Source organism: Dermacentor variabilis, chromosome 7 (assembly GCF_050947875.1).
Source record: "Dermacentor variabilis isolate Ectoservices chromosome 7, ASM5094787v1, whole genome shotgun sequence".
In the NCBI taxonomy this organism is placed as follows: Eukaryota; Metazoa; Arthropoda; class Arachnida; order Ixodida; family Ixodidae; genus Dermacentor; species Dermacentor variabilis.
Window position 1 is genome coordinate 53,178,502 of NC_134574.1, and position 27,897 is coordinate 53,206,398.

Below are 27,897 nucleotides of genomic sequence, written 5' to 3' on the forward strand. Positions count from 1 at the left end.
GGTACATAATGACATTTTATTATTAAAAAGCAAAGTAAAGAGTAAAACAATACTCAATGCACAAATATTAGTACTGAATATTGGCACAGGCTTAATTAAATTTTAAGTAGAAACAGTTTTTATTTAAATAAGCTCACTACAAACCAGTCGCAAAATATTTCCATTATAACAACACAGTTATGACATAAAGAACAAAACTAAACTGTCTGACTAGTCTGACCCATTTATGTTAACAAAACATGACTAGTAATGACTAGTGAACACTGCGCAACACTTCAGCATGAAAACTAGTAATAATAAAGTCATACACTCAGCTCAACTGAAGTTATAGCAAAATATTGCAACTACACTGGCTGCCAGTGTAGGAGATCGGTCAAGCAGCGTGTATGCATGTTGATTTGGATGATGACTTCGATACTATGGCACATACCCACGAAAGGGGATAGGATCACACTAAGACTAGACAAATTAAACAAGTCAAAGGTGCTAGAAAGTCCAAAATGTAACGATTGAAGGCCAACTGTGAAAATCAAATAAAAAATTAAGACTTCTTAAAGGTGTTTTGAAGTTTGACGACTGGCATCCTTGGTGTGGTGACACGCTGACCGAGGAGGAGCCATTCCATTGCCACAAGAATGTTGAAGGCTTTACGTGGCTACTCGATGTTGAGCAACCAGTGTGCGGCCATCAGCGCAGCTATGCCTTCTTCTGCATTTGAGACACTAAAGAGCACTTCACGGTCCACATGAAGGAGGAGGTTGCTTGCATATGTGAGGTCTGGGCTATTGTATTGAACGCATGGCGTTACCAGGACATTTCCTCCCTGTATAGTGGCAAAAAAGTATGGTTGAGATTCATAAAACATTCATGAAATATTTTTAATACGTAAAATGTTTGTACTACGAGCAATTCATTTTGAGGTTTCACAATCAATAAATATTTCATATTTAGGTAGATAGAATTATCAGCTTGGTTTCAGTGCTCATTTGAGGCAAGAAATGAAGTTAAAGCCAACATGCAACATTTTTTATTGTAAAAGGAACACTTCAGTTGGTGACATGCAGTTTCTTTGTGTGTGTAAAGTGCATGGTGCAAGAAAAAAAACACCTTTGCCCACCGATCCTGCAAAAACAAAATGAAGCACCCGCTACTATTACATTAAGGTTACCAATACCTCTGCACTACTGTTGCTTTGCTCATGCAGGAAGTTATCTTAATGCATGTGCACATACATACACACATAACGACCAGGTGTGACAGCTACAGAGTTAAAATTGGGAACTTTCAATTTTCGAACTTTGAGCTGAGCTAGGTATATTGGCTGCTCCATGCTGGGAAAGAGTCACGATTATTGGCAAAAAACATTGTCTGCAATGTTGCAGCTAAAGCAGAGGCAATAGCTTGGCTTGGCACTGGAGACAGGCTACCATTGCACCAGGATACAGAACTTATTCTTTACGCCGCAGGGGCGTCTGCGTCAGCAGGCGTTTGGTGCGTTGCGACACCACGTACCCGAGCACACGAGGGTTGGACCCTCCCGCGTGTAGCCGTGCGCGGCTTAGCCGTGTCCGGGGAAAGGGGGATCCTGGAGGTTGAGCCGATGCCGGGTGTTCGGACCGTTAAGGCCCCCCGGCGTAGGCAACACACCTCTTTGGCCTCTGCTTTACGTAGACGACACCCCCGGACTGACCCACCTGGGGGAAATCGGTAGTCGCCTTTTCCTGTCCTCCTCTCCAATCTTCGTCTTTCTCTCTCGCCTTTTCATCTTTCCTGTCTTCTCTTCACTTCTTATTACTTCCGTATTTCCTTGGCGGCAAGGGTTAACCTTGTGCATTATGCCCAACCTCGGGTATAGGTATTTGGTTATAGTGGGGATGTACCGCTGGCGTGCGCAGAACTGTATACTTCCCGTCCTGTGTCGTCCCCTGGTTGGGCTCCATGGTGGGTGGTGGCCATCCCTGCCGAATATTAATATTACTTATGGAATCAAATTTCCCTCCACTCCCTGATCGCTCCTTCAAGAGGGGGCGCACCGAAGGTTCCTTCAACTTCTTCATGAGTCACAAAGAAACATTCCCAAAATACCATGTCATTCACAGTCAACATGAAAGCAAGACAGTCCGAACAATATCTCCTTTTGTTGTGGCAAAATCATTGGCAAACTCCATCGGCCCAGGTTACAAAGTAACTAAAATGGGAAGCGGCGATCTTCTTCTTGAACTTCGTGACAAGACGCAGTACAGTAAATTGTCAAAACTAATTGCTTTTGGGGACATTCCAGTTTCAGTAGGCCCACACAGATCTTTGAACACTGTCCGCGGTGTCGTCTCTGAAGATGACCTGCTTGATCTTAGTGAAAGTGAGCTACTTGAGGGATGGCAAGATCAAAATGTAGTAAAGGTCCAGAGAATAACAATTAGGCGCGACAGCAAGGAAATCCCCACAAAACACATAATCTTAACTTTTGGAACTAGAACTTTACCAGACTCAATAGAAACAGGATACTGCAAACTCCGTGTAAGACCATACATACCTAACCCACGCCGATGCTTCAAGTGTCAGCGATTCGGGCACGGTTCACAAAGCTGCCGAGGGCGCACTACTTGTGCAAAGTGTGCATCAAACGAGCACTCATCCGACACTTGCACTTCCACCACCCATTGTGCTAACTGTGACGGGGATCACCCAGCGTACTCTCGTTCTTGCCCATCCTGGAAAAAAGAAAAACAAATCATCGAAATCAAAATCAAACTGAACCTTTCCTTCCAAGAGGCGCGCAAGCGCTTCTCGATGAACCAGTCTAGTCCGTCTTACACCGATGTGGCGCGCCGGGGGGCAGCGCTACATCCTTCGGCGGCCGCCCAAGTCACACGGAGTGTGACGGCGGTCACGCCATCAGCCCCCCCGGCTGGAACAGCCAGCGCTGTACCGGCCCCCACAAAGGAGGACCAGCAGACCCTCGGGCTTGTTGGACCCAAGGCCACTGCGCGTGCAGATAGGCCTACCACCCCCGCGAACGTGCCCGCTGCGCAGGCGCTATCCACCGCCTCAGACGAGGTGATGGATACAAATACCAATCCGGCGTCTCAGACGCCGAAGGAACCGCGCAGCTCCCTCGAGCACGCCCGAAAGTTAGAGAGATCGCGTTTCACGGGGCCTGGAAAGGTCTCGTGAGATAATCTAATCCATATTTCTTAGACACACAGCACAAAACACATACATTATGGATACACAGATTATACAATGGAATGTCCGGGGTTTACTCCACAACCTAGACGACATTAAAGAACTTTTGCATAAGTACAGTCCAAAGATGCTGTGTGTCCAAGAAACACATCTTAAACCTTCGCAAACAAACTTCCTTCGAATGTATGCCATTTTCCGAAAAGACCGCAACGAGGCCCTTGCCTCGTCGGGCGGTGTGGCAATAATAGTAGATAAGTATGTTGCTTGCCTGCAGTTACCCCTTAAAACGCCCCTAGAGGCAGTGGCAGTCAGAGCAGTGCTTTTTAGTAAGCTGCTGACAATTGCATCTTTATACATTCCTCCCAACTGTCAACTCTCCAAAACTGAATTTGATAGCTTTATTGCGCAACTCCCGGAACCCTACATTGTCGTTGGAGACTTAAATGCCCATCATACCTTGTGGGGCGACTCTAGGTGTGATGCCAGAGGGCGTCTGATTGAAAATTTCCTATTCAGTACGGGTGCATGCTTGCTAAATAAGAAGGAGCCAACTTTTTACAGCGTTGCACACAAGACATTTTCATCTATAGATCTATCCATTGTTTCAAGTACAGTCGTGCCGTACTTGGAGTGGCATGTACATAAGGACCCATACGGGAGTGATCATTTCCCGATTGTTTTAAAATTAAGGAAACGGGACGAATGTTCTCCACATGTACCCCAGTGGAAAGTTCACTCAGCCAACTGGCAGCGATACAGAGAACTAACATATATGACCTGGGATGATATTCGTGCACTCAGTATTGACGATGCAGTCTCATATTTAACCGCATTTATTCTCGACGTAGCGTCAATATGTATCCCACAAACAAATGCATCGCCTAATAAACGACGTGTTCCCTGGTGGACCGATGAATGTAAGCAAGCACGAAAGAAACAGAATAAGGCCTGGAATCAGCTCCGTGACTCTCCGACAATCGAGAACCTTATCAGCTTTAAGAAAATAAAGTCAGAAGGAAGAAGAACGCGCCGCCGTGCCAAAAGGGATAGCTGGCAAAAATATATTTCCGGCATTAATTCGTATACAGACGGAAGAAAAGCCTGGAACAGGGTAAACAAACTAAAAGGCCGTGAAACTCATCCACTACCATTAGTGAACACACAAGCAGACACTCTTGAGGAACAAGCTGATTGTCTAGGAACACATTTCGAGCACATTTACAGTACATCTCATTATACAGATACATTCCTAAAATACCAGCGACTAGCAGAACAGCTGCATTTGAGTCGGAAGGGCACATCCAATGAAGCATACAATCGTCCATTTGGAATGGCTGAGTTCCAGGCTTTACTGAACTGTTGCAACAAGTCCGCTCCAGGAAGTGACAGAATATTGTATGAGATGATCAGACACTTACACCCTGAAACCCAAAAAACACTACTGTCACTCTTCAATTCCATGTTCTCTGCCGGCTACATTCCTTCTGCCTGGAAAGAAGGAATTGTAATCCCTATTTTAAAAGAGGGCAAGGACCCTTCCTCACCCAACAGTTATAAGGCCTATAGCTCTGACAAGTTGTCTATGTAAATTATTTGAGAAAATGATTAACCGCCGCCTCATCCATTTTCTTGAAAGCAACAAGATACTCGATCCCTTTCAATGCGGTTTTAGGGAGGGTAGATCCACAACAGATCACCTTGTCCGCATAGAGACAAATATCCGAGATGCCTTTGTCCACAAACAATTTTTTCAATCGGTATTTTTAGATATGGAAAAGGCATACGACACAACCTGGCGCTATGGAATCCTCCGTGACCTGTCTGAAATGGGAGTTCGAGGCAACTTGCTGAACGTGATTCAGAGTTACCTCTCCAATCGCACGTTCCGTGTTAGAGTTGGTAACGCTCTGTCTCGTCCATTTACGCAAGAGGCTGGTGTTCCACAGGGTGGTGTGCTGAGCTGCACTCTTTTCATTGTCAAAATGAACTCGATCCATACTGCCATACCACGTAGCATGTTTTATTCTGTATACGTGGATGACATTCAGATAGGTTTCAAATCATGTAACCTAAGTACGTGCGAGCGGCAAGTACAGCTTTGCATAAATAAATTATGTATGTGGGCGGACAAAAACGGTTTCAAGCTAAACCCACAAAAAAGTACATGCGTCCTGTTTTCTAACAAGAGAGGTATACTTGCGGACCCCGCAATAGATCTAAATGGAGAGCGGCTATCTGTAAGCCATGAACACAAATTTCTAGGAATCATTTTAGACAGTAAGCTTAATTTTGTACCCCACCTGAAGTATCTGAAATCAAAGTGCCTCAAGACTATGAATCTTCTGAAACTCTTATCACGTACATCTTGGGGAAGCGACAGACGGTGCCTTCTAAAACTTTACAAAAGTCTAATATTAACACGGCTTGACTACGGATCAATAGCCTATAATTCTGCTGCACCAAGCGCCTTGGAAATGCTAGATCCCATCCACCACCTGGGTATCCGCCTTGCTACAGGCGCCTTTAGGACTAGCCCTGTGCAAAGCCTCTACGTCGAGTCAAACGAATGGTCATTACACTACCAAAGGACATATTTAACTTTCTCCTACGCCTTGAAAGCTAGATCAGATTTCAAACATCCTTGTCATTGCACTATATGCGACTTGTCGACTGCAAGGCTGTTTCGTAACCGCCCGGCCACTAGGCCTCCTCTGTCCCTCCGGTTGGAAGCACTCTCAGAAAATACAGGGATCCCTCTTTTACACAATGTCCTAATGGCTCCTACGCGGCTTCCACCGCCTTGGGAGTGGCAGACTATAAGATGTGACATCTCTTTCTTAGAAATATCCAAACAAGCACCTGAGGCTCACATACAATCTCATTTTCTTGAACTTAAAGAGAAGTATTCCTGTGACGAATATTACACAGATGCTTCGAAGTCTCCAGCTGGTGTTGCTTACGCAGCTCTCGGACCCTCATTTTCAACATCAGGGCCACTAAACCCACACACCAGTATCTTTACGGCAGAAGCATACGGTATACTTTCGGCTGTTAAACACATAAGGCGCAGAAATGTCGCTAAGGCTGTTGTCTTTACAGACTCATTAAGTGTCGTGAGAGCCCTGATTAGCTTACGAAAGCATAAGAATCCCGTTTTGAATGAGCTGTATAGCTTGTTGTGCTCCGCATATATCTGCAACCAACCGATTATCCTATGCTGGGTACCTGGCCATAAAGGTATAAAAGGTAACGTAGCTGCTGATGAAAACGCTACGTCAGTGAGTTTTAGCGGCACAGATAGAAATATCCCTATTCCTGCCGCAGACCTAAAGCCCTTTTTGCGCCGTAAATTGAGGAAACATTGGCAAGCAGAGTGGGATACACAAACACTGAATAAGTTACACATTATAAAACCAACATTGCGGAATTGGATAAGTGACAAAACAGCACGGTACAGGGAAGTACTTCTTTGCCGTTTAAGAATAGGACACACTTACAGTACTCACTCCTACCTATTGACTGGCGGCGATCCTCCTACTTGTAGTAGGTGCGGCGATAGCCTGACTGTCCTCCATGTTCTTATCCAGTGCCCTGCAATAGAAACAAGAGAGGAAATAGTATTTCCCTTCTGCATATCGGGAAAATATACCACTTCAACCTGCATTTTTTCTTAGTGATGAACCGCTTTTTAAACTGCAAATAGTTTTAGATTTCTTAGCTGAAACCGACATTCTGAAAATAATTTGGCCAGGAAATTTTAACACGTGATTACCAGCCCTTGCATTCGAGGGCCGTCTTGATGATTGAGTGTAACTGTTGTCTGGTCTTATGTTTTTATCAAAACACAACTGCCATCGTCCACGTCCATAATTAATCAGTGTCATTATTTTACTAGCTATATATTTACGTCATTTAGAGCGAAAGTTTTAGGCCCTTATACAGCCATGTCACACCTACCATAATAAATTCACTGTCCACGCCATTCAGAATGAATTCTTTAAATTACCATTTGTCATGGCGCTCTTTGGCCATAACTGGCCCTTGCGCCATTAAAAAGCACATATCATCAGAACTTATTCTTTAGTACACATCCAGTAACATCAGCACAATAAAAAATTTACTTACTTCTTGTACAAATAGAATATGTACCGCTGCACATTCTTGGACATTCTGGGCCAGAATCTGAAGCACTGCCAGTCTGTATATCTGAAAAGAGGATGCCAATGCTTAAAAATGAGGCCCTTGCATTGCTAAGTTAACCCCCTCACATGGTATGGGTGGTGTAATTGCCTTGAAAGTATCACAATAAAACAGCATTTGAAAAAGGCCACTCCAATGACTAATAGGAGTTACTTCACCAAAACCTCCTTTGTGAACCTATATTACTGCCCTTTTTGCTTTGTTATAATTTAACATCGACAAATAAAAAAGCACCATGGTTCTGAATTGGTGAACTATGCAGCTATTAACTATTGCTTTTATTTAAATACATTAAACTGCAAACTGAAATGACAAAACTTTTAAATATTGCTACAGGGAGAGCACAATTTAACACCTACCGTAAAACTGATTAAGTACACAAATGGTGGAGAATGAAGAGTTGCTTCAAGGCAGCAAAAAAAAATGTAGTGAGGAACCCATGGTGTGCTTAGTTCTGAACACATATAGTTGCGCAATATGTAAGACCATGCATGCACTCATCACAATTTGCACTACTAAACATGTCAGTGATAAATAAAATTATTCCTCCAAGATAATCAAACCCGAAATTTTAAGCTCATTTCTTTGAAAACGAGATGTCATTCTGTAATTATAGTTTAGTCATAAATTATTGCGCTTGTGTGGTTCAGGTATGTTTCTATCAATCTGCAAAATACAGATTGAACCCTTGCACTATGTGCTTGAATAATGACAAAGGTTAGCCTCTGCAATGTGTCCCAAGCTTAGCAAATGATATAGTATTTAATTATTGTACATACGACGTGTTCGAAGTTTTCCTGCATCCATTTCAGAGGCTTCCAGCAGCAAGCGCAGTTCTTCCTCCCTGCATTTCACATGCTTTTTCATGGCAAGCTCGACTATTTTATCTATCCCAGTAGATATCTTCGGCCTCACTTCTTCCTTGACAAGCGTTTCGAAGTCCTTGATAAACTGCAATGAATATCACATTATATTGACATATTCAGCTTACCTGCACAAATTAGGATGGACAACATTAAAAGAGAAGCCAATTCATAGCTTAGAAGGACTTCTAACCGCAAGATATTTTATTACTGTGACTGGAAAAGACGCACAATAACACCAGCACACAAGGACGGAAGGGAGACGACACCACAATGCGCTCCCTACCGTCCTTGTTTGCTGGCGCTATATATGCTTTCAGTTTACCAACACGCCCAACAAATGGCAACACAATAACAAGAGGTATCACAATATTACAACAGAGACTACCGTTTTTAAAGTGGTCTTCTTGTTTATTTTTCCTTATTTGTTTTAAGGTACCTACAGCCCTTGCTAGAAGCATTGTAGTAGGGTACAATTAAAGCACATTGCTGAGAACAAAAAGATGCAGTGCGCAACACGATTACTCATTACACTGCATAACAAAGAAGATCACAAAAGATAGAACACACAGACAGGACAATTGCCTCTGACATGACAGTGGCTATCGGTGGAAAAAGCTGAAACATCATGTTAACAAAATACTCCTTTACTCAATCAAGAAACTGTGAAGGCAGTACGGTAACAATCAGTTCAAGGAATCTTTTCCACTCATATATTGTGTTAGGAAAAATGCATTTAAAGAGTGTTTACTCAGCACATGTATTGATGCACTTTCGAGGAATGGCCCTCTTGAGAGAAAATACAGTTGGCTCTTGTACGTAGTTACCTTTATCTATCCCTGTTCTACCATTGAAGATTTAAAAAAGGCAAAAGGTGAGAAATTTACGAAAGGACAGCAGTAAGGGCCACCCCAATGAGTCAACGATATCACTTAACTTCTCGTAAAGCTGAAATCACGTTACAAACTGAGCAGCTTGTTCCTGGACACTCCAATTGGCCAATATTTATATAGTAGTGGATACCGTGCGGTAGAAACATACTCTAAAATTTGGCATGCATTTGTTTCGTAAAGGGTTTCTTTTAAGGTCATCATTATTCCTTACCGTCTCATATTAAGGTGGTCATACTTATTAAAGCAGTCATATTATTTTGTTAACTGGGCGAATGGAGCACAAAAAGACAGAGGCGAAGAAAACACAGTGCACAGGACTGTCAATGACCTACAGCTAAATTTTATTGCAGCCAACCACTTTTTATGTGCGCACATATACCATACTACATTTTCATAAGTCAACAGTGACGACAGAACAAACAAGAATCTAATCACCCTTACAACAAAGCCCTTATATGCAGTCTAAAATAATGGGTGCGCACACATGCACTTTAAGTGACACTCAAGAAATTAACCAAAGGACAAGCACTTCCGCCATTTACTTACAAGATAAACCATAATTTTGTAGGTGGGACCTCACGTAGAGGCAAACAGGCAAAAGTAATGCACGACCAACAAAAAACGCAGATAAAGCCAGAATCTAAATGAATGCTTTGAGATATTCTATATCAGCATCACTTAACGCGATAGAAAGTTTGCTGGTGCAGCGGTCTCCGGCTCCTTTGAAGTAATAATATTTGGGGTTTTACGTGCCAAAACCACTTTCTGATTATGAGGCACGCCGTAGTGGAGGACTCCGGAAAGTTAACTGTAGCACTACAGCTTCGATAGGTGAGAGTCCAGTATAGAATGTTTCACATCTAACTAGAGTCAACCCTTCTACGTCTTAGCTAACCGTAGCACAACAGGTTATAAAGACAAGTGTAAGCCCAAGAGCCTTTCTTCTATCGTCGTAGCTAACCAGAACAGGTACAAGAGTCGTCTACTGTTTTAGTTAACTGTAGCACTGCAGCTTAGATAGGTAAGAGTCCAGTATAGAATGTTTCACATCTAACTACAGTCAAGCCTTCTACCATCTTAGCTAACCATAGCACAACAGGTTATAAAGACAAGTGCAAGCCCAAGAGCCTTTCTTCTAAAGTCTTGGCTAACCAGAACAGGTTAGAATGTTAGGAGCAGGTACAAGAGTGTTCTACTGTTTTAGTTAACTCTAGCACTGCAGCTTAGATAGGTAAGAGCGAGTTGAAGAGCCTTTCTTTTAGTCGTAGCTAACTGCAACACAACAGATTAGAAAGAAAAGTGCGAGCCCAAGTGACCACAAAATGACGTGCGGCTTGTGCAGTCACCACATTTTCGCGAAGTCAGTACCCCAAGTGCAGTCACGCTCTGGCATGCAACTCGTCAGTTGTGACCAGCTTTTGATTAACACATGAAACACAGCAAACACATACTGCTGAGAAGGCAGTGGCATGCTACCAGAACATAGGATAGATTTTACACTACTACTTTGTAGCATATTGGCTGTCTGAATCTGCAGACACATTCTGACCGCAACCCGGTTTAAAGTAAAGAGCAAATATTTTCTTGTGGGGCTCTTACTCATCTGTTTTATGCCCTACAATATGCCTCGTGTTAGAACACCGAAAAATTACTTTGAAAGGATATCTGTAAATATGTTGTTTGATAGGTTCCGAAAAGCTGCTAGGGATCACAGGGGGATTGCACACAAACATATAGCCTGCCACTCACGCTTTCTTTGGAGCATGTGCTGCAAAATATGTCTTGGTATATACGAGCAAGAGCTTCAAGGTTGCTATGGGTGTGCTTTTCATTTTCAAGATTACGCAAGAGTGTACTGTTCCCTGAAATGCTGCGCAACTCTCATAGATTCATTGTGAAACTTTGTGCTACAGAAACAAGGACGAAGAAAAAGAATAATATACACTAATATACACAAAGAGTTCACCTGATTGTTTACAAGCCTGTGGAGTGTTTTGCATGTAGATGACTTTTCTAACATTTTTCACAAGTTCCATGCTAAATATAGCCAAAAAGCCCATGAAAAAAAGCGCTAGGCCCCAGCTGACCCAACACATTTCGATGAATAGGGCCTGCATGAACATACCGTGTCGATACATTACAACTCTTTCATGCGCTTTGAAGCGCAGTACCCCGCAGGGGCGTCTGCGCAAGCAGGCGTTTGGTGTGTTGCGACACCACGTACCCGAGCACACGAGGGTTGGACCCTCCCGCGTGTAGCCGTGCGCGGCTTCGCCGTGTCCGGGGAAAAGGGGATCCTGGGGGTTGAGCCAATGCCGGGTGTTCGGACCTATACGGCCCCTCGGCGGCGGCAACACACCCCTTTGGCCTCGGCTTCACGTAGACGGCACCCCCGGACTGACCCACCCGGGGGAAATCGGCAGTCGCTTTTTCCTGTCCTCCTCTCCAATCTTCGTCTTTGTCTCTCACTTTTTGACCTTTCCTGTCTCCTTCTCTCTTCTTTTTACTTCCTTTCTCCTGGCGGCAAGGGTTAACCCTGTGTGGCTATCCAACCTTGGGTACACCATATTCGGTTATAGTGACGGCGTACGACTGGCGTCGTGCAGACTTGTATGCAAGCTCTGCCGCGTCCCCTCGTTGGGCTCCGTGGTGGGCGGTCGGCGCTGTTGCCGAATGCATACATTTTTTCATGGAAACTTCTTTCCCCTCCCTTACTGATCGCCCTCAGAAACGAGGGCGCACCGAAGATGTCTTCAAGTTTTTTGGACGCCAAACCCAGAACTTTCCCCGCTTCCATGTTATTCATTCCGAAAAGCCAAACAAAGCAGTGCGAAACATCTCACCATTCCTTGTTTCAAAGTCCTTAACTGATATTTTTGGTCCAGGTTACAAAGTGTCAAGGATGGCAAGCGGCGACATCCTCTTGGAGCTCCACGATGTCAAACAGCATGAGAAACTACCGCAACTAGTGTCATTTGGAGAGACCCCCATAACAGTAACCCCGCACCGTACAATGAACACCACCCGTGGTGTTGTGTCAGATGATGATTTGCTTGAGCTGACTGAAGCGGAACTACTGGAGGGCTTCAGCGAACAAAATGTGATCAATGTCAGAAGAATTAATATGAGGCGCGACGGTAAAGAGATTGCGACCAAACACATAATACTCACCTTCAATTCAAGTGTCCTATCCGAGTCAATCGAGGCCGGGTACATCAAGCTCCGTGTCAGGCCGTACGTGCCAAATCCACTGCGATGTTTCAAATTCCAGCGCTTCGGCCACAGTTCGCAGAGCTGCCGGGGCCGCCAAACATGTGCAAAATGCAGTGCCCACGAACACACATCTGAAGCCTGTGAGAATGCTCTCCACTGTGTAAACTGTGATGGGGAGCACGCCGCGTACTCGCGTGCGTGCCCATCCTGGAAAAAAGAAAAGGAAATTGTAACAGTTAAAGTAAAGGAAAATATAAGTTTCAAGGAGGCACGCAGGCGGGTATCGTACCTGCCCAAGAAAACCTTTGCCGATGTGGCGCGTCAGGGGGCAGCGTCACAACGGCCTCCGGCGGCTGTCCGACCCACAGGCAGTGAGTCGGCAGTTACGCCATCTGCCCCCGTGGCGGTTGCAGCTAGTGCTGCTCCGTCGACCCAGAATGAGGGACCATCGATCCCGAAGGTGGCCGCCGCCGAGGCTGTCCCAACTTCCCCGGCCCCTTCCAGCGCTGGCAACAACCGGCGCAGCCAAATTCCGCAGGGTGCCCCATCGACCTCCGGGCTGGTGGGCGCAGGGGTCTTGCCCTCCAAGGCGGGACTCACCCTGAAAACCTCTCGCTCGCAAGAGCACGTGTCCGGAGCCTCACTAGAGGCAGTGGACACAACACCCATCCTCAAGGCGCACCAAGCGCCTAAGGAGCGTCGAGACTCTCTCGAACGCTCCAGAAAGGGCAGAACTCCCGTTACAGGGCCTCGAAAGAGCTCTGTAACCTAAGGCAACACCTCCATTTCCATACACACAGCACTTATTTCCTTACAAGATGGCTACACAAATAATTCAATGGAATGTCAGAGGTCTTCTTAGGAACCTTGATGACGTACAAGAGCTTATCCAAAAACACAATCCAAAAGTGCTGTGTCTACAGGAAACACACTTAAAATCTAAACACACAAATTTCCTGCTACAGTATGTTACGTTTCGCAGAGATCGCGATGATGCTCTCGCATCATCGGGCGGTGTAGCCATTGTTATTCAGAAAGGCATAGCGTGTCAACGTTTGCAGCTACAAACGCCCCTTGAGGCAGTGGCGGTTCGTGCTGTTCTCCTCAACAAACTTATCACTATCTGCTCGCTCTACATACCCCCCCATTACAAGTTAACTAAACATGAATTTCAGTCCTTCATAGACGAATTGCCAGAACCTTACGTTGTGCTTGGGGATTTCAACGCGCACAGCAGCCTGTGGGGAGACTCTCGTATCGATGCGCGAGGTCGCCTCGTTGAACAGTTCCTTTTTTCGTCCGGTGCGTGTCTGCTGAATAAGAAGACACCCACATATTATTCTCTCGCAAACAGAACATTTTCTTCAATTGACCTCAGCCTAGTTTCCCCTTGTATGCTGTCTGAACTCGAATGGGAAGTCACCAAGAATCCTTACGGAAGCGACCACTTCCCCATACTGCTAAAAACACATAAAGAAAAAGAATCTCTACCACAGGCTCCTAGGTGGAAGATCGATACAGCCGACTGGGAGAAGTTCCGAAACTTAACTAATATCTCATGGAATGACATGTCTTGTTTAGGAATTGATGCTGCTGTGCAGTATCTCACAGCCTTCATTATAGACATGGCATCTAAATGCATATCAGAAGCACATGGCTTGTCATGTAAACGGCGGGTCCCGTGGTGGAACGAAGACTGCAGGATCGCTCGTAAGAAACAAAATAAAGCGTGGGGGTTGCTACGCGCTTCTCCCACTGCAGAGAATCTAGTCAACTTTAAGCAAGTAAAATCCCAAGGCAGGAGAACCCGCCGACTGGCCAGAAGAGAAAGCTGGCAGAAGTATTTATCGAGCATTAACTCGTTTACAGACGTGGCCAAAGTCTGGAACAGAGTAAATAGAATTAGAGGGCGACAAACATATTCACTCCCTCTGGTAAATACACAAGGCGATACACTGCAAGATCAGGCAGACTCACTTGCGGAGCACTTTCAGAGCGTGTCAAGTTCAAACAATTATTCGCAATCTTTTCTCATATATAAAGAAATAGAAGAACGTAAGCCTTTAACAAGAAAAAGCCGAGAGAATGAGCCTTACAACCGTCCTTTCAGTATTGCCGAATTGAGAGCTGCCTTGAGTGCATGCAAGAGCTCCGCACCAGGATCTGATAGAATCATGTACGAAATGCTGAAAAACTTACACAATGACACGCAAGTGACACTACTTAACACTTTTCAACACTATCTGGGACGCAGGGTACCTTCCGACCGCATGGAAAGAAGCCATTGTGATCCCTGTTCTAAAACAAGGCAGAGATCCTTAATCAGTGGCAAGCTACCGCCCGATAGCCCTCACAAGTTGCATGTGTAAGGTATTTGAAAAAATGATAAATCGGCGACTGATCCATTTCCTTGAACAGAACAAAATGCTTGATCCCTATCAGTGTGGCTTCCGAGAAGGGCGCTCCACAACCGACCATCTTGTACGTATTGAAACAATTATCCGGGACGCATTTATACATAAACAGTTCTTCCTCTCGATATTTCTCGATATGGAAAAGGCGTATGACACAACGTGGCGATACGGCATCTTGCGAGACTTATCGGAAATGGGCATTCATGATAATATGCTCAACGTAATAAAAAGCTACTTGTCCAATCGTACCTTCCGGGTGAAAGTTGGCAATGTGCTGTCACGTCCTTTTACACAAGAAACTGGTGTACCCCAGGGAGGCGTGCTCAGTTGCACACTTTTTATTGTTAAGATGACAACGCTTCGTGCTTCCTTACCCCCGGCCATTTTGTATTCCGTCTATGTGGATGACATTCAAATAGGCTTCAAATCCTGTAACCTCGCAGTATGCGAGAGACAGGTACAGCATGGTTTGAACAAGGTGTCAGGGTGGGCAGAGAAAAATGGTTTTAAAATCAATCCTCAAAAGAGTTCTTGTGTGCTGTTCACAAGGAAGAGAGGCCTGGTCCCGGATCCTTGCTTGGAAATGTGTGGACATCAGATACCTGTAAACAAAGAGCACAAATTTCTAGGTGTTATACTCGACAATAAACTTACTTTCGTCCCACACATTAAACATCTTAAAGAAAAGTGTCTGAAAACAATGAACTTATTGAAACTTCTATCCCAGACTACATGGGGTAGTGATAGGAAGTGTTTAATGAACCTATACAAGAGCCTAATTCGGTCTCGATTGGATTATGGTGCCGTTGTGTATAACTCTGCCTTCCCGAGCGCGCTAAAGATGCTAGACCCAGTCCACCATCTGGGAATCCGACTGGCCACTGGCGCTTTCAGAACGAGTCCCATACAAAGTCTATGTGTGGAATCAAATGAATGGTCTCTCCACCTACAGAGATCATACATTAGCTTTACATATTTCCTTAAAGTACGCTCCAATCCTGAACATCCATGTTTGCATAACGTTACCTATATGACGTGCGCTACACTTTCCAGCAATCGTCCCTCCATAAGACAGCCTTTCTCGCTGCGTGTGAAGCAGCTTAGCGATGAAATGCATGTCCCGCTCCTCGAGCATCGCTTAATGCACCTAACCAAGCTCTTACCTCCTTGGGAATGGCAGGTGATACAATGTGACATATCCTTTATAAAAGTTACAAAGCACGCTCCTGAGGCTGAAATCCGAATGCATTTCCTAGAACTCCAGCACAAGCACTCCTGCGCAGAGTTCTACACAGACGCTTCCAAGTCAAATGCCGGGGTATCCTATGCAGCCGTCGGCCCATCGTTTTCGGAATCCGATGTACTGCATCCGGAAACAAGTATCTTCACGGCCGAGGCCTACACACTACTCTCTGCTGTAAAGCACATAAGAAAATCGAAACTTCCAAAGGCAGCGATCTATACAGACTCTCTCAGCTTCGTGAAGGCCTTAATGTCACTCAGCAAACATAAAAATCCCGTATTTAATGAACTATATTCGGTCTTGTGCAAAGCGTACTCATCTAACCAGAATATCATAATATGCTGGGTCCCTGGCCATAGGGGAATTGAAGGTAACGTTCTGGCGGACGAGATGGCCACGTCAATCACATTGCAAGCTGTTAACCCTACCTCTGCGGTGCCTGTCACAGATCTGAGGCCTTTCTTGCGAAGGAGGCTGCGAGATCACTGGCAACACATGTGGGATGCGGAAACGGATAATAAGCTCCACCTGATAAAACCACAGTTAGGATTCTGGCCCTCTACTACAAAATCGCGCCGAACAGATGTCCTATTCTGTCGTCTCAGAATAGGACACACGTTCGGCACCCATAATTTCCTACTCACCGGAAGTGAGCCTCCAACCTGTGGTAGATGCGGGGAGAGGCTGACCGTACTCCACGTCCTCCTGGAGTGTCGGGAAGCCGAATCTGAGAGAAAAAGACATTTTTCATTAGCATACCGACAGCACATTCCTCTTCATCCTATAATGCTTCTTGGTCCAGAACCGCTTTTTAATACAGACACAGTGCTAGGTTATTTTAAAGATGTGGTCTTACATGTTATTAGTCCCATGAATTCGTAGCGCCTCCTCTCTTGAGAGGATGCCACTGCGATAATTGTTTTGCATAGCACATGCCTCCAGGCCCTTGTGTTTCAAGGGCTCTAAGGAGGCAGTAGTGCTCATGGATTTTTCACAATCACATATATTTTACCTATCGTATCATTCTTTTTAAATGCATCTAAATCTTTATAGTACAAGTCATACGTCATCGCCATAATTTTATTATACAGATTTTGCGCACTTTAGTGCGTATATTTTAAGGCCCCTTTACAGCCACGTCGCACCAACTTCATAGTCATCATAAGTACATTGCAAACCCATTAGCACAGACATGGCGCTCTTTGGCCATACCTGGCCCTTGCGCCAAAAAAACCCCATACATGATCATTGAAGCGCAGTACAAACTCAGGGGCTCGGGCTGGCTGGCATCACAACCAGGCACGTACATTACCCACAGAGACCAATAGGAGCATGCTATTTACAGAGTGGTCAGATGCAGAGATTGCCAAGCAGACTTGTCACAGCACCTCGTGGTGGCCACGGTATCTAGCTATGCAGCACCATGGCCTTCTGAACAAGCCGACTCTCACAGTTCCCATAATGCCTTTGGCACTGACTTTTTCATGTAGTCTATTAGGTGATGGAATAAACCTGGAAGCTTAATATGGGCATATAGCAAAGAAATGTTAGCAAACCGAAATCTGGAAGCCGGAGAAGTCTATAGGGATTAAACTAGTTGCCATCGTTAGACTAGTGAAAAGTAAGAAAAGAGGGCACATCGTGATAGCACTTAAATTTACAAAGTGGCATGTAGTGGTCTTACCCGACGCGAGTCCATTAAATAAGGAAACTTTTGTTTCATGTCGATGACGCTCATTCTTGCTATGCTTGCAATTCTTCTGTGTGCTGTCAATGCCATCCTTGATTCCATTTCTTTCTCGTTTGGCAAAGGTTTCCCAGACTCGGCAAGAAGCCATGTTTCATGTGCCACGAGGCTGGTTTCATCTTCTCCAAATGGAAAAACAGTATTGGTGCTCTGTAAAAAAATGCCAATGCAGATTATCCTAAATGTTTCTCAGTGGGAACAGTTATGCTTGGTATTATGTTAAACGAAAGTATTTTTTTAAACACAAGATCCGAATATGTTGAAAGGGCTTCTTAATATCATCCTGTTCAATAAACTAAATCACATGTCTGTGAACAAAGGCTGTTATTTAAGTTTAACAAACTTCACTTTGTAATACACCGGCTGTGATAAAATTGCCTTGCGAAACCACATTGAGATGCTGTTCAAGGTGATTTATCTTTAACATGAAGCACCTGTTTTTTTTTTTAACGAGAAGGAAGGGAACTGGGGAGCCCAATTTTTGGTCATCACAACTGGAAGAAGCCAATAGGTGATGAAGCCAAGGAAAGCATAGGGAAAATTATTTCAAATTTTTTAAATTGAAGTATAGAAACGGCAAAGGGAAATGAAAGTCAACGAAGAGACGACCGGCATTATATCGGGAAGAAACCCACAACCTTTGAATCATGCATGCAATGCACTAACTACTGTGCTACCACGGCAGCATTCCATCGTCCACAATGGAACCTCAAATTGTAGACGACAGAACGCTGTCGTGACGGCACAGTGGTTAGTACATCACGTGCATAATGGGAAGGTTGTGGGTTCATTCCCCACCCATACCTGGATGTTTGTCCATCAACTTTCATCTCCCTTGATTTTATCATTCGTACACTTCAATAAAAAGAAATTGGAGGACACTTCAGCTTCGCTTTTAAGAGCAGAATGCAATAGTATTCAAAGATCTCTGACTGCCTCTCACGCCTTCCAGCAACTGCAGGTGATGTAATCTTAATGTTTACCGTAAAAAGATGGTGAAAAACGCTATGCATGAGGGCTAGCTTTGTGGTAGAAACACAGCCTCTTGTGTGGGTTGATCCCAGAGATAGCGCACAGCCACACCGAAATAATTATACATTATTTTCAGGTTTCTGTTAATGTTTCACATTTTTAATATGTCAGTCTGAGATTAATATAAAAGGTATCCGCTGTCAGTGTTTTGTTTCATGACATTTGTTAGTGGGCTGTCATTCTTAAAATTCCAGGGAACAACTTTGTCAAGAACGTAAGACAAGGTATGAGAAACTTTAGTGACAGAATGGTGTGGCAACACTCGCATATACTGCATGTCATATAGCAAGGCTAGGCATATACATATACTTAAAGATATACGGAATGATTTTCTCTAGCAGACAATGCAGCCAACGCCGGATTTTCTGCAACACGGGGCCCCAAGCAGACTGTGTAAAATACTACAAACAAGTTCCTCGATGCTTTCCTTGGTTTTATTATATACTGGCTTCTTCCAGTTCTGTTATTTCAAACAGATATAGACATTTTCACATCTGGTAAGTAAACAGTGTTCGTCCGACACTGGAATGCAAGATAGAACATTACTGCAGGGCATGTTACAAAGAAAGCTTTGCATTGCTTAGACAAAATGTATTAATGTCAATCTTAAAAGAAAAAGGGAAACCAAGAAAGAAAACACACTTCTTACTTTTCACAGCACTGTTGTAACAGAGTTTAAAGAAAACAACTTGTTTAGGAATAAATCCATCAAACAACCAGGAAATATAGACACTAAAAAAATGCAAGGTTCCATGTTGAAAATTTAGCACAGAAACAGATGAACACATAACAAAGAAATTGCGAGGATGGTTTATTTTGGAAGCACGAGGCAATATACTTTAACGTTGCGCTTACACTTACACACGCAGAAACACTGTTTATGTAACAGCTAATCGATCAATAGGGCTAGAACACACTGATGCAAGATGCTGAGCATATAAATATTGTGCTCCAACATCAAAGAAACATGGCTCTTTCTCATAAGTTGCTACACAAGGCTGTCTGATGCATCTTGACCACTGCTATATGTGCCTTATATGTACCAGGCATCCCATGTTACTTGTGCCAAAGTTCAAAAATATACAAGTGCCACATAGCTGGACAGAACCAAGGTAATGTTGCTTGCTGTCGCTTGGAGCAAGCCAAACAAATTTTTGCATTTTGCCTAATTAGATAATTAGGTATTGATGATTATTCAACTGCTCAAATATTATATTCAGAGCAAAAGTGTGAATGAGAAAATTGTAGATCATGCGAAATTTCCAATTCTTCTTTCTACTGCTCAATACATACTATATGAAGTCCTTTTCCAAGCCTGAAAGGAACCCATGAATACACGCAAGTGCAGTGCAACTAGCCGCTCGTGCACCTGAACACCATTTGGCTCCTCCTTCCAGGCGTAGAAAAACAATCTGTGAGAATATGTGAGAAGTAAACTAATTAATGACTAACTATGTAATTAGGTGACACACAAAATAGTCTGACCTGCTTCAAGAGACGGCAACCATTACCTTGGTTCTGTCCAGCTACACAGCATTTGCATATTTTTAAAGTCTGGTGAAAGTAACGTGGGGCACCCAGTATAATGCTCAGGGAAAATGAAGTTTTCAAAAGAACTTGGCGCTGGTGGGAGCGAAACCTACATTGTTCTACCAACTGAGCTATGGTGATGGCCGTTTCTAAATCTACATTCTTCAATAGTTATGTATGTATATAAGGTCGAAACTTGGGAGTGTTATTCAATGCCACTCATGGCCTTGGCAGTGAACGTAGTACACCCTTTTGACCACTGGCGTCACATAGTATGTGAACCTTTAGAGCAGCCAGCTCACCAATAAACAATTGTATGCTACCTGAACCTGGTATCAACAAATCACTGAAGTCAAGACCCTCGCCATGCAATAAACGAGGACAACTGAGTTGTCCGATTTTTATGTGCATTATAATTTTTGCTATATGAACCATAACAAAAATTTTTTTTAGGTTTTATTCTAGAGTGACACTCACATGCTTCACACCTGACAGTGTGTGCTTGTGTTGTTTTTACTTTGTTACATATGTTTTTTTAAAATAAAATAACCTTTTCATATTTTCCGGTCAGGCAATAAAAGCAAAAGCAATTCGTCCAGGAAATTCAAGTTGGAGCTGTCCTATAATATAGGTTCTGTGTCCACATTTAGTTTGTACCATACATTTCCTTAATACATTCGTAAACTAGCGAAAACCAGGATTCTGCAACACTCAACCTTGTCTTGTTTTGATGTACAAAGAAAAGCGTTGCTTGGTATGTGACACTGCGATTTTCTGCTTTCGCATGGTTTGATTATTTTATTATGTGTAGATTGCTATGAAAACCAGTGGCTGTGCCACATTAATTGTCTAAATTTTAAGAATGCCATTTACCATGGTCCTTGCTAGGTACGAACTTCCTTTTTGCCTCTGTTCCATGAAATGGAAGAATTTTAAAGAGTAACACTGACATTTCTTTTCAAATATAAAGGAAGCATTTCCTTTAGCTATCTCTCCACCACCTGTCACATGCAAACCAGTTTAGTTTCAATCAAATGCAGAATTTTTCTGAGGTTCTGAGGTGAGGAAACAGATTATACCTGGAAGCGCGCACAGCTCTTGCAATTACATCAGTAGAGTCACAAACACGTGCATGCACCAGTACAGCTGTACTAGTGATGATGGCATGAGGATATGTTCTCCATCATGACCCTTAACTGATTGTCGTATGATTCTTTATGGCAGCATTAAAATAAGCAAAAAAAATATTTTTTAAGCTCATACTCTGCCAAAAAATTACCATCTCAATGGCAAGTTGAACACAGTCACTTTTGGTAGCAAGTGACTGTGTTTATAGAGAAAGCAGTTCAAGATTTCAACATTAGTGCTACACTGCTGCTGTCATAACAGGGAAGCCATGAGTGGGCAGTAAAATTCTGAGAATATTAATCATTGTTGCACAATCAGATATGTAAAATTGACATGCAGAAAAGCTAAACTCTCAGTTACTCTACATGTGCAGATTAGGTGCCCAGAACATTCAGTACAAATTTAATTAAAAATTGTGCACCTAGAACATTGCCAAAGCTAGTATTCCAATGCCAATGTAGATCATTTTTTATAGCAGCGACAGGTATGCATTCTTATAGTCTGTACCAAAACAGTATGCATGACAGATAAGCTGTTTTATGGCAAAGTGCTGCACCTAAACGTGAAGGGCAACATGCTGGATACAAAGGGATGCATAGAAAAGCTACTGTTGCAGTTCTTTACTGCCTTACCATATTCCCCTTCTTCCTTCGCAGTTCATCATCAGGTCCACTAGATCTTTTCTTTGCAGCAAACCTCTTCCTATTCTCCTCAATGCGCGCATCTCGTCATTTTTCTTCGTGCATTTTTGAATTTGTTCCGCAGTGCTATCTTCCACGAATCCTGATAATTTTAGCCAAACAATAAAAAAAGTCACAATAATGATCTGAAATATGCACTCAATATACACTACTGCCTCAATTAAGCTAAACAAAATATACCATCTTGTCTACATAATATAATATGGTTACAGTGTTTTAAATATCAGTAGAATAGATTACAAGCCGAATACTATTCTGTAAATGCACAGTACACTATAATAAACCAAATATTTTATTTAGCGTTTCGTTCTGAATGTACCCTAAGTAAGCAGCCTAATTTTCTGTAGGTAGACTACAAGTTTCTGCCATAATGTAGTAGCTGGATACTTGATAGCAACACACTTGTACCACCAGATATGTGAAAGCTTGAAAAAAAATTAATAGAAAAAGAAATTTGTATTCCAGAGAATCAATAGGAAGAAGAAGAAACAAAGGGTCCAAATTTACCCAGTAAAAAGGACAACAATGATGCAAGCAATGCAAAAGTATGATTAGTGTCACTTTCTGAATAAAACTTTAAGGTACGATATTCATCCAGAAGTGCTGCGATTATGGCTAGTTGCTTGTCCGTGTTATTTCTTTTATCACGCTGTTTTGAACACAATACACAGAATTGGACACAGGCAGGAGCCTCAACTGACAAGTTCGATTTTAGACATGCTTGCGTTGCATTTATGAAATAGGTATACAGAACACCCTTATTCTCAACCTTCATGCATGCGCATCCCTAAGGCTTCCTTATGTTGTGCCATGCATTAGTTTACTGCACACGAGGTTAGATTTATATATAGCTCACGCATTCACCTTCATGTGTCAGTCAGCAACTTACGAAATGGCTCGACACTTCCTTGCTTCATTGTCGTTTGGTGCATGTGTAGTTATGGTGGTTTTATCAAACATTGGCATGCATGAACATCTATCGACATGCATCGGAAGATTGCCTGGGTTGGTTAACTGCTGACAGTTATTAGTGCTCCCCAAGCTCGAAAATACATTGGTCAAACAGAACGAAGTGTCAAAATTAGGCTTAAAGAGCAACGTAATAACTGCCGGCAAATAAACAATTGAGGAAATCTTGTGACATGTCAAACATGTTCATGCATGTCACTGTCTGATAAAACCATTATTACACATGTGCAGGGCAGATTGGAATGTGTGATTGTTGAGGCACTTCACAAGTTATCCACACATGAAGATCAATGCGTGAGCAATCTGTCTAGTCTAACTCCGGGTGAAACGGGACCATGCATGACACAAAAAAAGAAAACGGAAGCTATGAGGATGTGCATGTATGGTGTTCAGGTGTAAGGGTAGGACTATCTGTATGCCTATCTCACATACATGTAACGCCAACATGTCTGAAATAAAAAAATAATTTAGTTCAGAGTTCTGCCTGTGTCCGAATGTGTTTTATGTTCAGAGCAACGCAGTGAAAGAAATAAGCATTTCATTCAGTTTGAAGAAACGTCACGCTCTCCAAACATTCGCACTTTGCAATTTGTCACTGAGTAGATGGCATTCAAGTCATGCTCCTACTTAGCCATGCTGACAAACACTGATGAAAGCATAGTGCCTGCAAACCATGAGTGTGGACGCAACATTCAGAAAGATAGATGCTCACGTGATGTCACCCCTGTATCTGTCTCTATGATTTGTTGCTCCAAGAGGGAACTTCAATATGTGTTACTCATAGCGGGACTTCTTATGCATAAGAAGAAGAAAGAACAGTCCTGGAAATGCACTTATTCACAATGATCCAGAAAAAATGGCTTTGTAAGCTTCCCAAATACCCTGCCTAGCCTATCCATAGACGTACGGGTCAGTACACAAAACAAAATTTGTTGTTCTTTAAGGAGCACTGAGAGAAAGGTTCCGTCTTCTGTATTGGTAGCTGTCAATCAAGCAATTGTGTGGAGCCTCAATTGCTCAAAAACACAGCAAATAGTTGACCACATTACACTCTAATAGAACCAGTTAAAACGTGCGGCAAATGCAGTGCAGCTTTGAACCTGAAAAAACAGGCTATTCAGGTCACTGAAACTTTAGATGGCGATCTTTTTGTACCAGACAATACTGACATGTACACACATTATACCCATGCCACAAAAAATCTGGATACACCACCATTTGACGGGACAAGCGGTTTCCCCTGTGTTTCCAAAATAAGTGCCAGGTTAATGGAAAGCTTAACAGTTTTCCATGACATGGTCCCTGCCTGGCCTTCAGCCACCGCATCAAGCCGACTGCATGCCATTTAGTTTTATACCATGTAGCCGCCACATCTATTTTCGGTGACATGAACCGCCTCCTTTTTTACGTTGAAAGCCCGCTAGACATGGTGCACATTTTGAACTGGTCGTGTAATTAACTTGCAGTGCTTTTGACTAATTGAAGTTTCCCACCCTAATAATGGAGTCGACAGCCAACCCAGACAAAAAATGGGACACAAATAATTGGTGTCACTTCTTCACAATCCTTTAATATAGTATAAAGTGCATGTGAGGCAAGAAGTTAGTTCTGAACTCCATTTCTGAGGCAGACGCGAAGTTTAGCCCAGTTGCTATGGTATCATGCTGCAAAGTTATGCTGGTCGCAGCTTCAATCTAGGCCATGGCAGCCATCCTTCAGTTGGGGCAAAATGTAATAATGCTAATGCACTTAGATTCAGGTGCACGTTAAAGATGCCCAGGTGGCCAAGACTCATTTCGAGTCCTTGACTACGGTGTGCCTAAAGATCAGGTTGTTGCTTTGCCTCGTAAAACTACAGAATTTAACTACGTTAAGGTTCGTTTTTTTTTAGCCAGGCATCGTCCTGTAGTTCCGCCCAAGTTTTTACTGCACTGACATGACACCAAGAAGCTCCGGGTAAATAAAAACAAAACAATTTGTTAGAGAGTGTCCATATCTTGGAAACTTTTACTAACATGTCTCTGCATGCACCTCTGTTGCTGTTATATGTAGTTTTGTATGCCAAGGAAGGTTAGGATGCTAGGGTCTTTTTAAGAGCTTTTGAAATTTCTGGAAGAATTGTTTTTATGCTTCCTTTTATGGCTTCAAAGTTATTTAGTTAGCATCTCTATGTGCGCCCAATGCATATTTCACTGCATGAAATTTTTCAGAGGGTGCACCCTTCATTTATTTATGCATGCAGACATTATTCAGAAGTACCAAAACAAAAAAAATTTAGAACACAACTTAATGTAAGTCCAATAACTGGCCTTGTAGTTTTAGCATATTGAGATTATGTCCCCTGTAGATCAACATGCAGTATTATAAAATATAGAAAAGCTTACAACTCCAGTCCCTATAACGTCTGCCAGGTGCGGGTATTTCTCCAGAAGCTGGAAGGTTACCTTTGCATAGAATTGTTGTGTTGGCGTTCTGTAGAACACAGAGAAAGCATTTGATACAGCTTTTCTTATGCACAATGTTTTCATTTTTAAGTAGAAACAATTTAAAAATAATACATTCCAAGTTAAAGATTTCATAAATTACATCTCAGTATGAAGACATTACATCCTTCAAGTGTATGCATGAAATAATTATGTACTATGCAGTAAAAGAAACTGTATGGTTCTGATATACAGATAAAATGCTATTAAAAATGTTGGTGTGAAATTTACACGACAGGAAATTGAGAGCATTGTCTTACGCAGTGAATTTCAGCATTTTACCGAAGAGGATGTCCACCACTTTTCTGTGTGCAGATGAAGTGAGGGGTTCCCCACTGCTGATTGTATTATGCAGAGCGCCGAAACTTGGGAGCACAAATGACGATCCATGATCGTCCGAGCCCAAGGGCCTAAAAAGTGATTACCAAGCCACTTTCATTTGAACCAAGTTATGACATAGCTAACCAAAGCAAAACATCTAGCTGGCAGCGAAAATAGAAGTATAGACAACCCTTTTTTATATGAAATACAGGCAATATTTTATAGTGTTCAGTGGAAAACAAACAGCCCATGTAAAACAAAAGTTCAGTTCAAGGCAATAACAACCAAATATGAAAGACAATGGTTTCCTTAGCACATACGATGTTGCTTCCAATTAAATCTGAGCAACTGTTAAAACTGTGTTGCTGATAGAAACAAGTGTTTTTTTTTACATTTTATGTCATGTAGGCCAATTTTATTTTTGTTTTTAGCATAAGTTTTGCACTTATGTTCTATTATGCTACCACAAAAAGATTTTTCTTTAGTCTGCCTACTTATTGTGGTTCAATTAGGGGTTAGCTACCTTATTAATCTGTTCCTTGTAGTGACTTTTAGTGGCTGCACCTGTCCTTGTATTCTAGGTAAACAGAATGCTTTGACTGATCAGTGATTACATTTTTAATTGTACAGATCAGCTTTTCATTATTCTACTGAACATGTAGTAACAGCACAAGTGAAATCAGTTGAGCCGAAGAGATGTTCTCGAGAATTTTAAGACTGCCTCACTGTTTCGAAAATTACAATCTCAACTATCTAATGCATGCGGTAATTTTGCTTTCAGACCTGCCACATTTTCTGCTCTAACACACCATCACAACAGCAACACTTCCTCGCATTAACATTGACATAAGTCTCCCATTTAGTTCTGTCCTGTAATGCATAAGGAAGACTGGGAAAATAAGTTAAATGCCAGTGTTTCACCAGAACTTCGTAGAATGTTTGCCCCTAAGAATAGCCTTAGTCACGGTTTAAAAGAAAACTGACAAAAAATCTGTCTCACTCTTTTTTGCTTTGTTAGCAGATGACAGCTGAAGTGCATCTCATTTTCTCAGACATGACAAATCACATACTATAACATGCTTTAACCTGAATTGAAACAGAGCCAACAGGTTTCTTGGTGCCCGGTTTCTTCACAACTTACAAAAATATGGAGATTGGGTCATGTTGTATCACTGATGCAAGGGTCAAAACAGTAGTTAAAGCTGCATTGTGATGGTCTTGCCATAAGCTTTAGACAATGGAATATGGGAGAGAAGGTGAGAAAAAGGAAGAGCGCTGCGCCTTGTGATGGTACAAACAGGGGACTAAGGAGGGAAAAAAGAGGGAAAGAGAGGGAAGTTAGCCAGTGTAAATACCAGCTAACCAGGACCAAGCTCACCCAGGGTGGAAAGTGTCGAGTGAATGAGGGAATAATGGCTTATGCCCCATGCATCCAGCTCTCATCAAGGCAGTCATGTGGTATGCAACTACCCAGGACCAGGCTGATCATATTAGCAGTTCTTGATCACCACATATTTTAATGACATGCAGGGATGCTTTGCAAACATATTTTATGGCAAGAAGCAATGCTGCATTTTGCATGCATTTGGAAATGGTCACCTTAAATAAGGCTTATGTTGGCAGCATAAGCCAATACTCACTCATAGCTGCTAACGGTTATTTTCGCATGCTGTGAACTCACTCACATTCCTACTTACACCCACTCACACTCACCAGCATGCACTCGTGCTCACAGTCACTTCCATTTACTTACAGGCACCCACTCACGGCGATAATCATATCTGTACCCACTCAATGGCACTCACTCACATACATAATCACTTCCAGTCGCACTCGCTGATAGTCACTGAACTCCACGCAAAAACACTGTCGCTGACTTTTGTTTATATTCACTTAACAGGCACTCACTCCAGTTCTAACTAATATGTCAACACAAACTCACCGGCACTCACTCCCATTAATATCTATGTCTAC

General features: G+C 42.7%; 1 protein-coding gene and 1 long non-coding RNA gene across 3 annotated transcripts; both read right to left on the reverse strand.

Moving 5' to 3' along the window:
• Positions 1-138: 138 nt before the first annotated feature.
• Positions 139-25,994, reverse strand: LOC142589039 (uncharacterized). Its single transcript, XM_075700828.1, has 7 exons — positions 25,863-25,994; positions 25,504-25,591; positions 22,082-22,232; positions 17,697-17,909; positions 8,166-8,337; positions 7,312-7,392; positions 139-823 (listed from the first exon to the last, which is right to left on the reverse strand). Exons 5-7 carry the CDS (start codon positions 8,187-8,189, stop codon positions 656-658), a joined length of 273 nt encoding a protein of 90 aa, XP_075556943.1. The 5' UTR covers positions 8,190-8,337; positions 17,697-17,909; positions 22,082-22,232; positions 25,504-25,591; positions 25,863-25,994; the 3' UTR covers positions 139-655.
• On the reverse strand, positions 15,259-16,806 carry LOC142589038 (uncharacterized). Of its 2 annotated transcripts, none has more exons than XR_012829795.1 (2): positions 16,675-16,806; positions 15,259-15,371 (listed from the first exon to the last, which is right to left on the reverse strand). It is a non-coding gene; the product is annotated as an uncharacterized LOC142589038 (long non-coding RNA). The 2 variants fall into 2 exon arrangements; XR_012829794.1 differs by having other exon boundaries at positions 16,657-16,806.
• Positions 25,995-27,897: the final 1,903 nt, after the last annotated feature.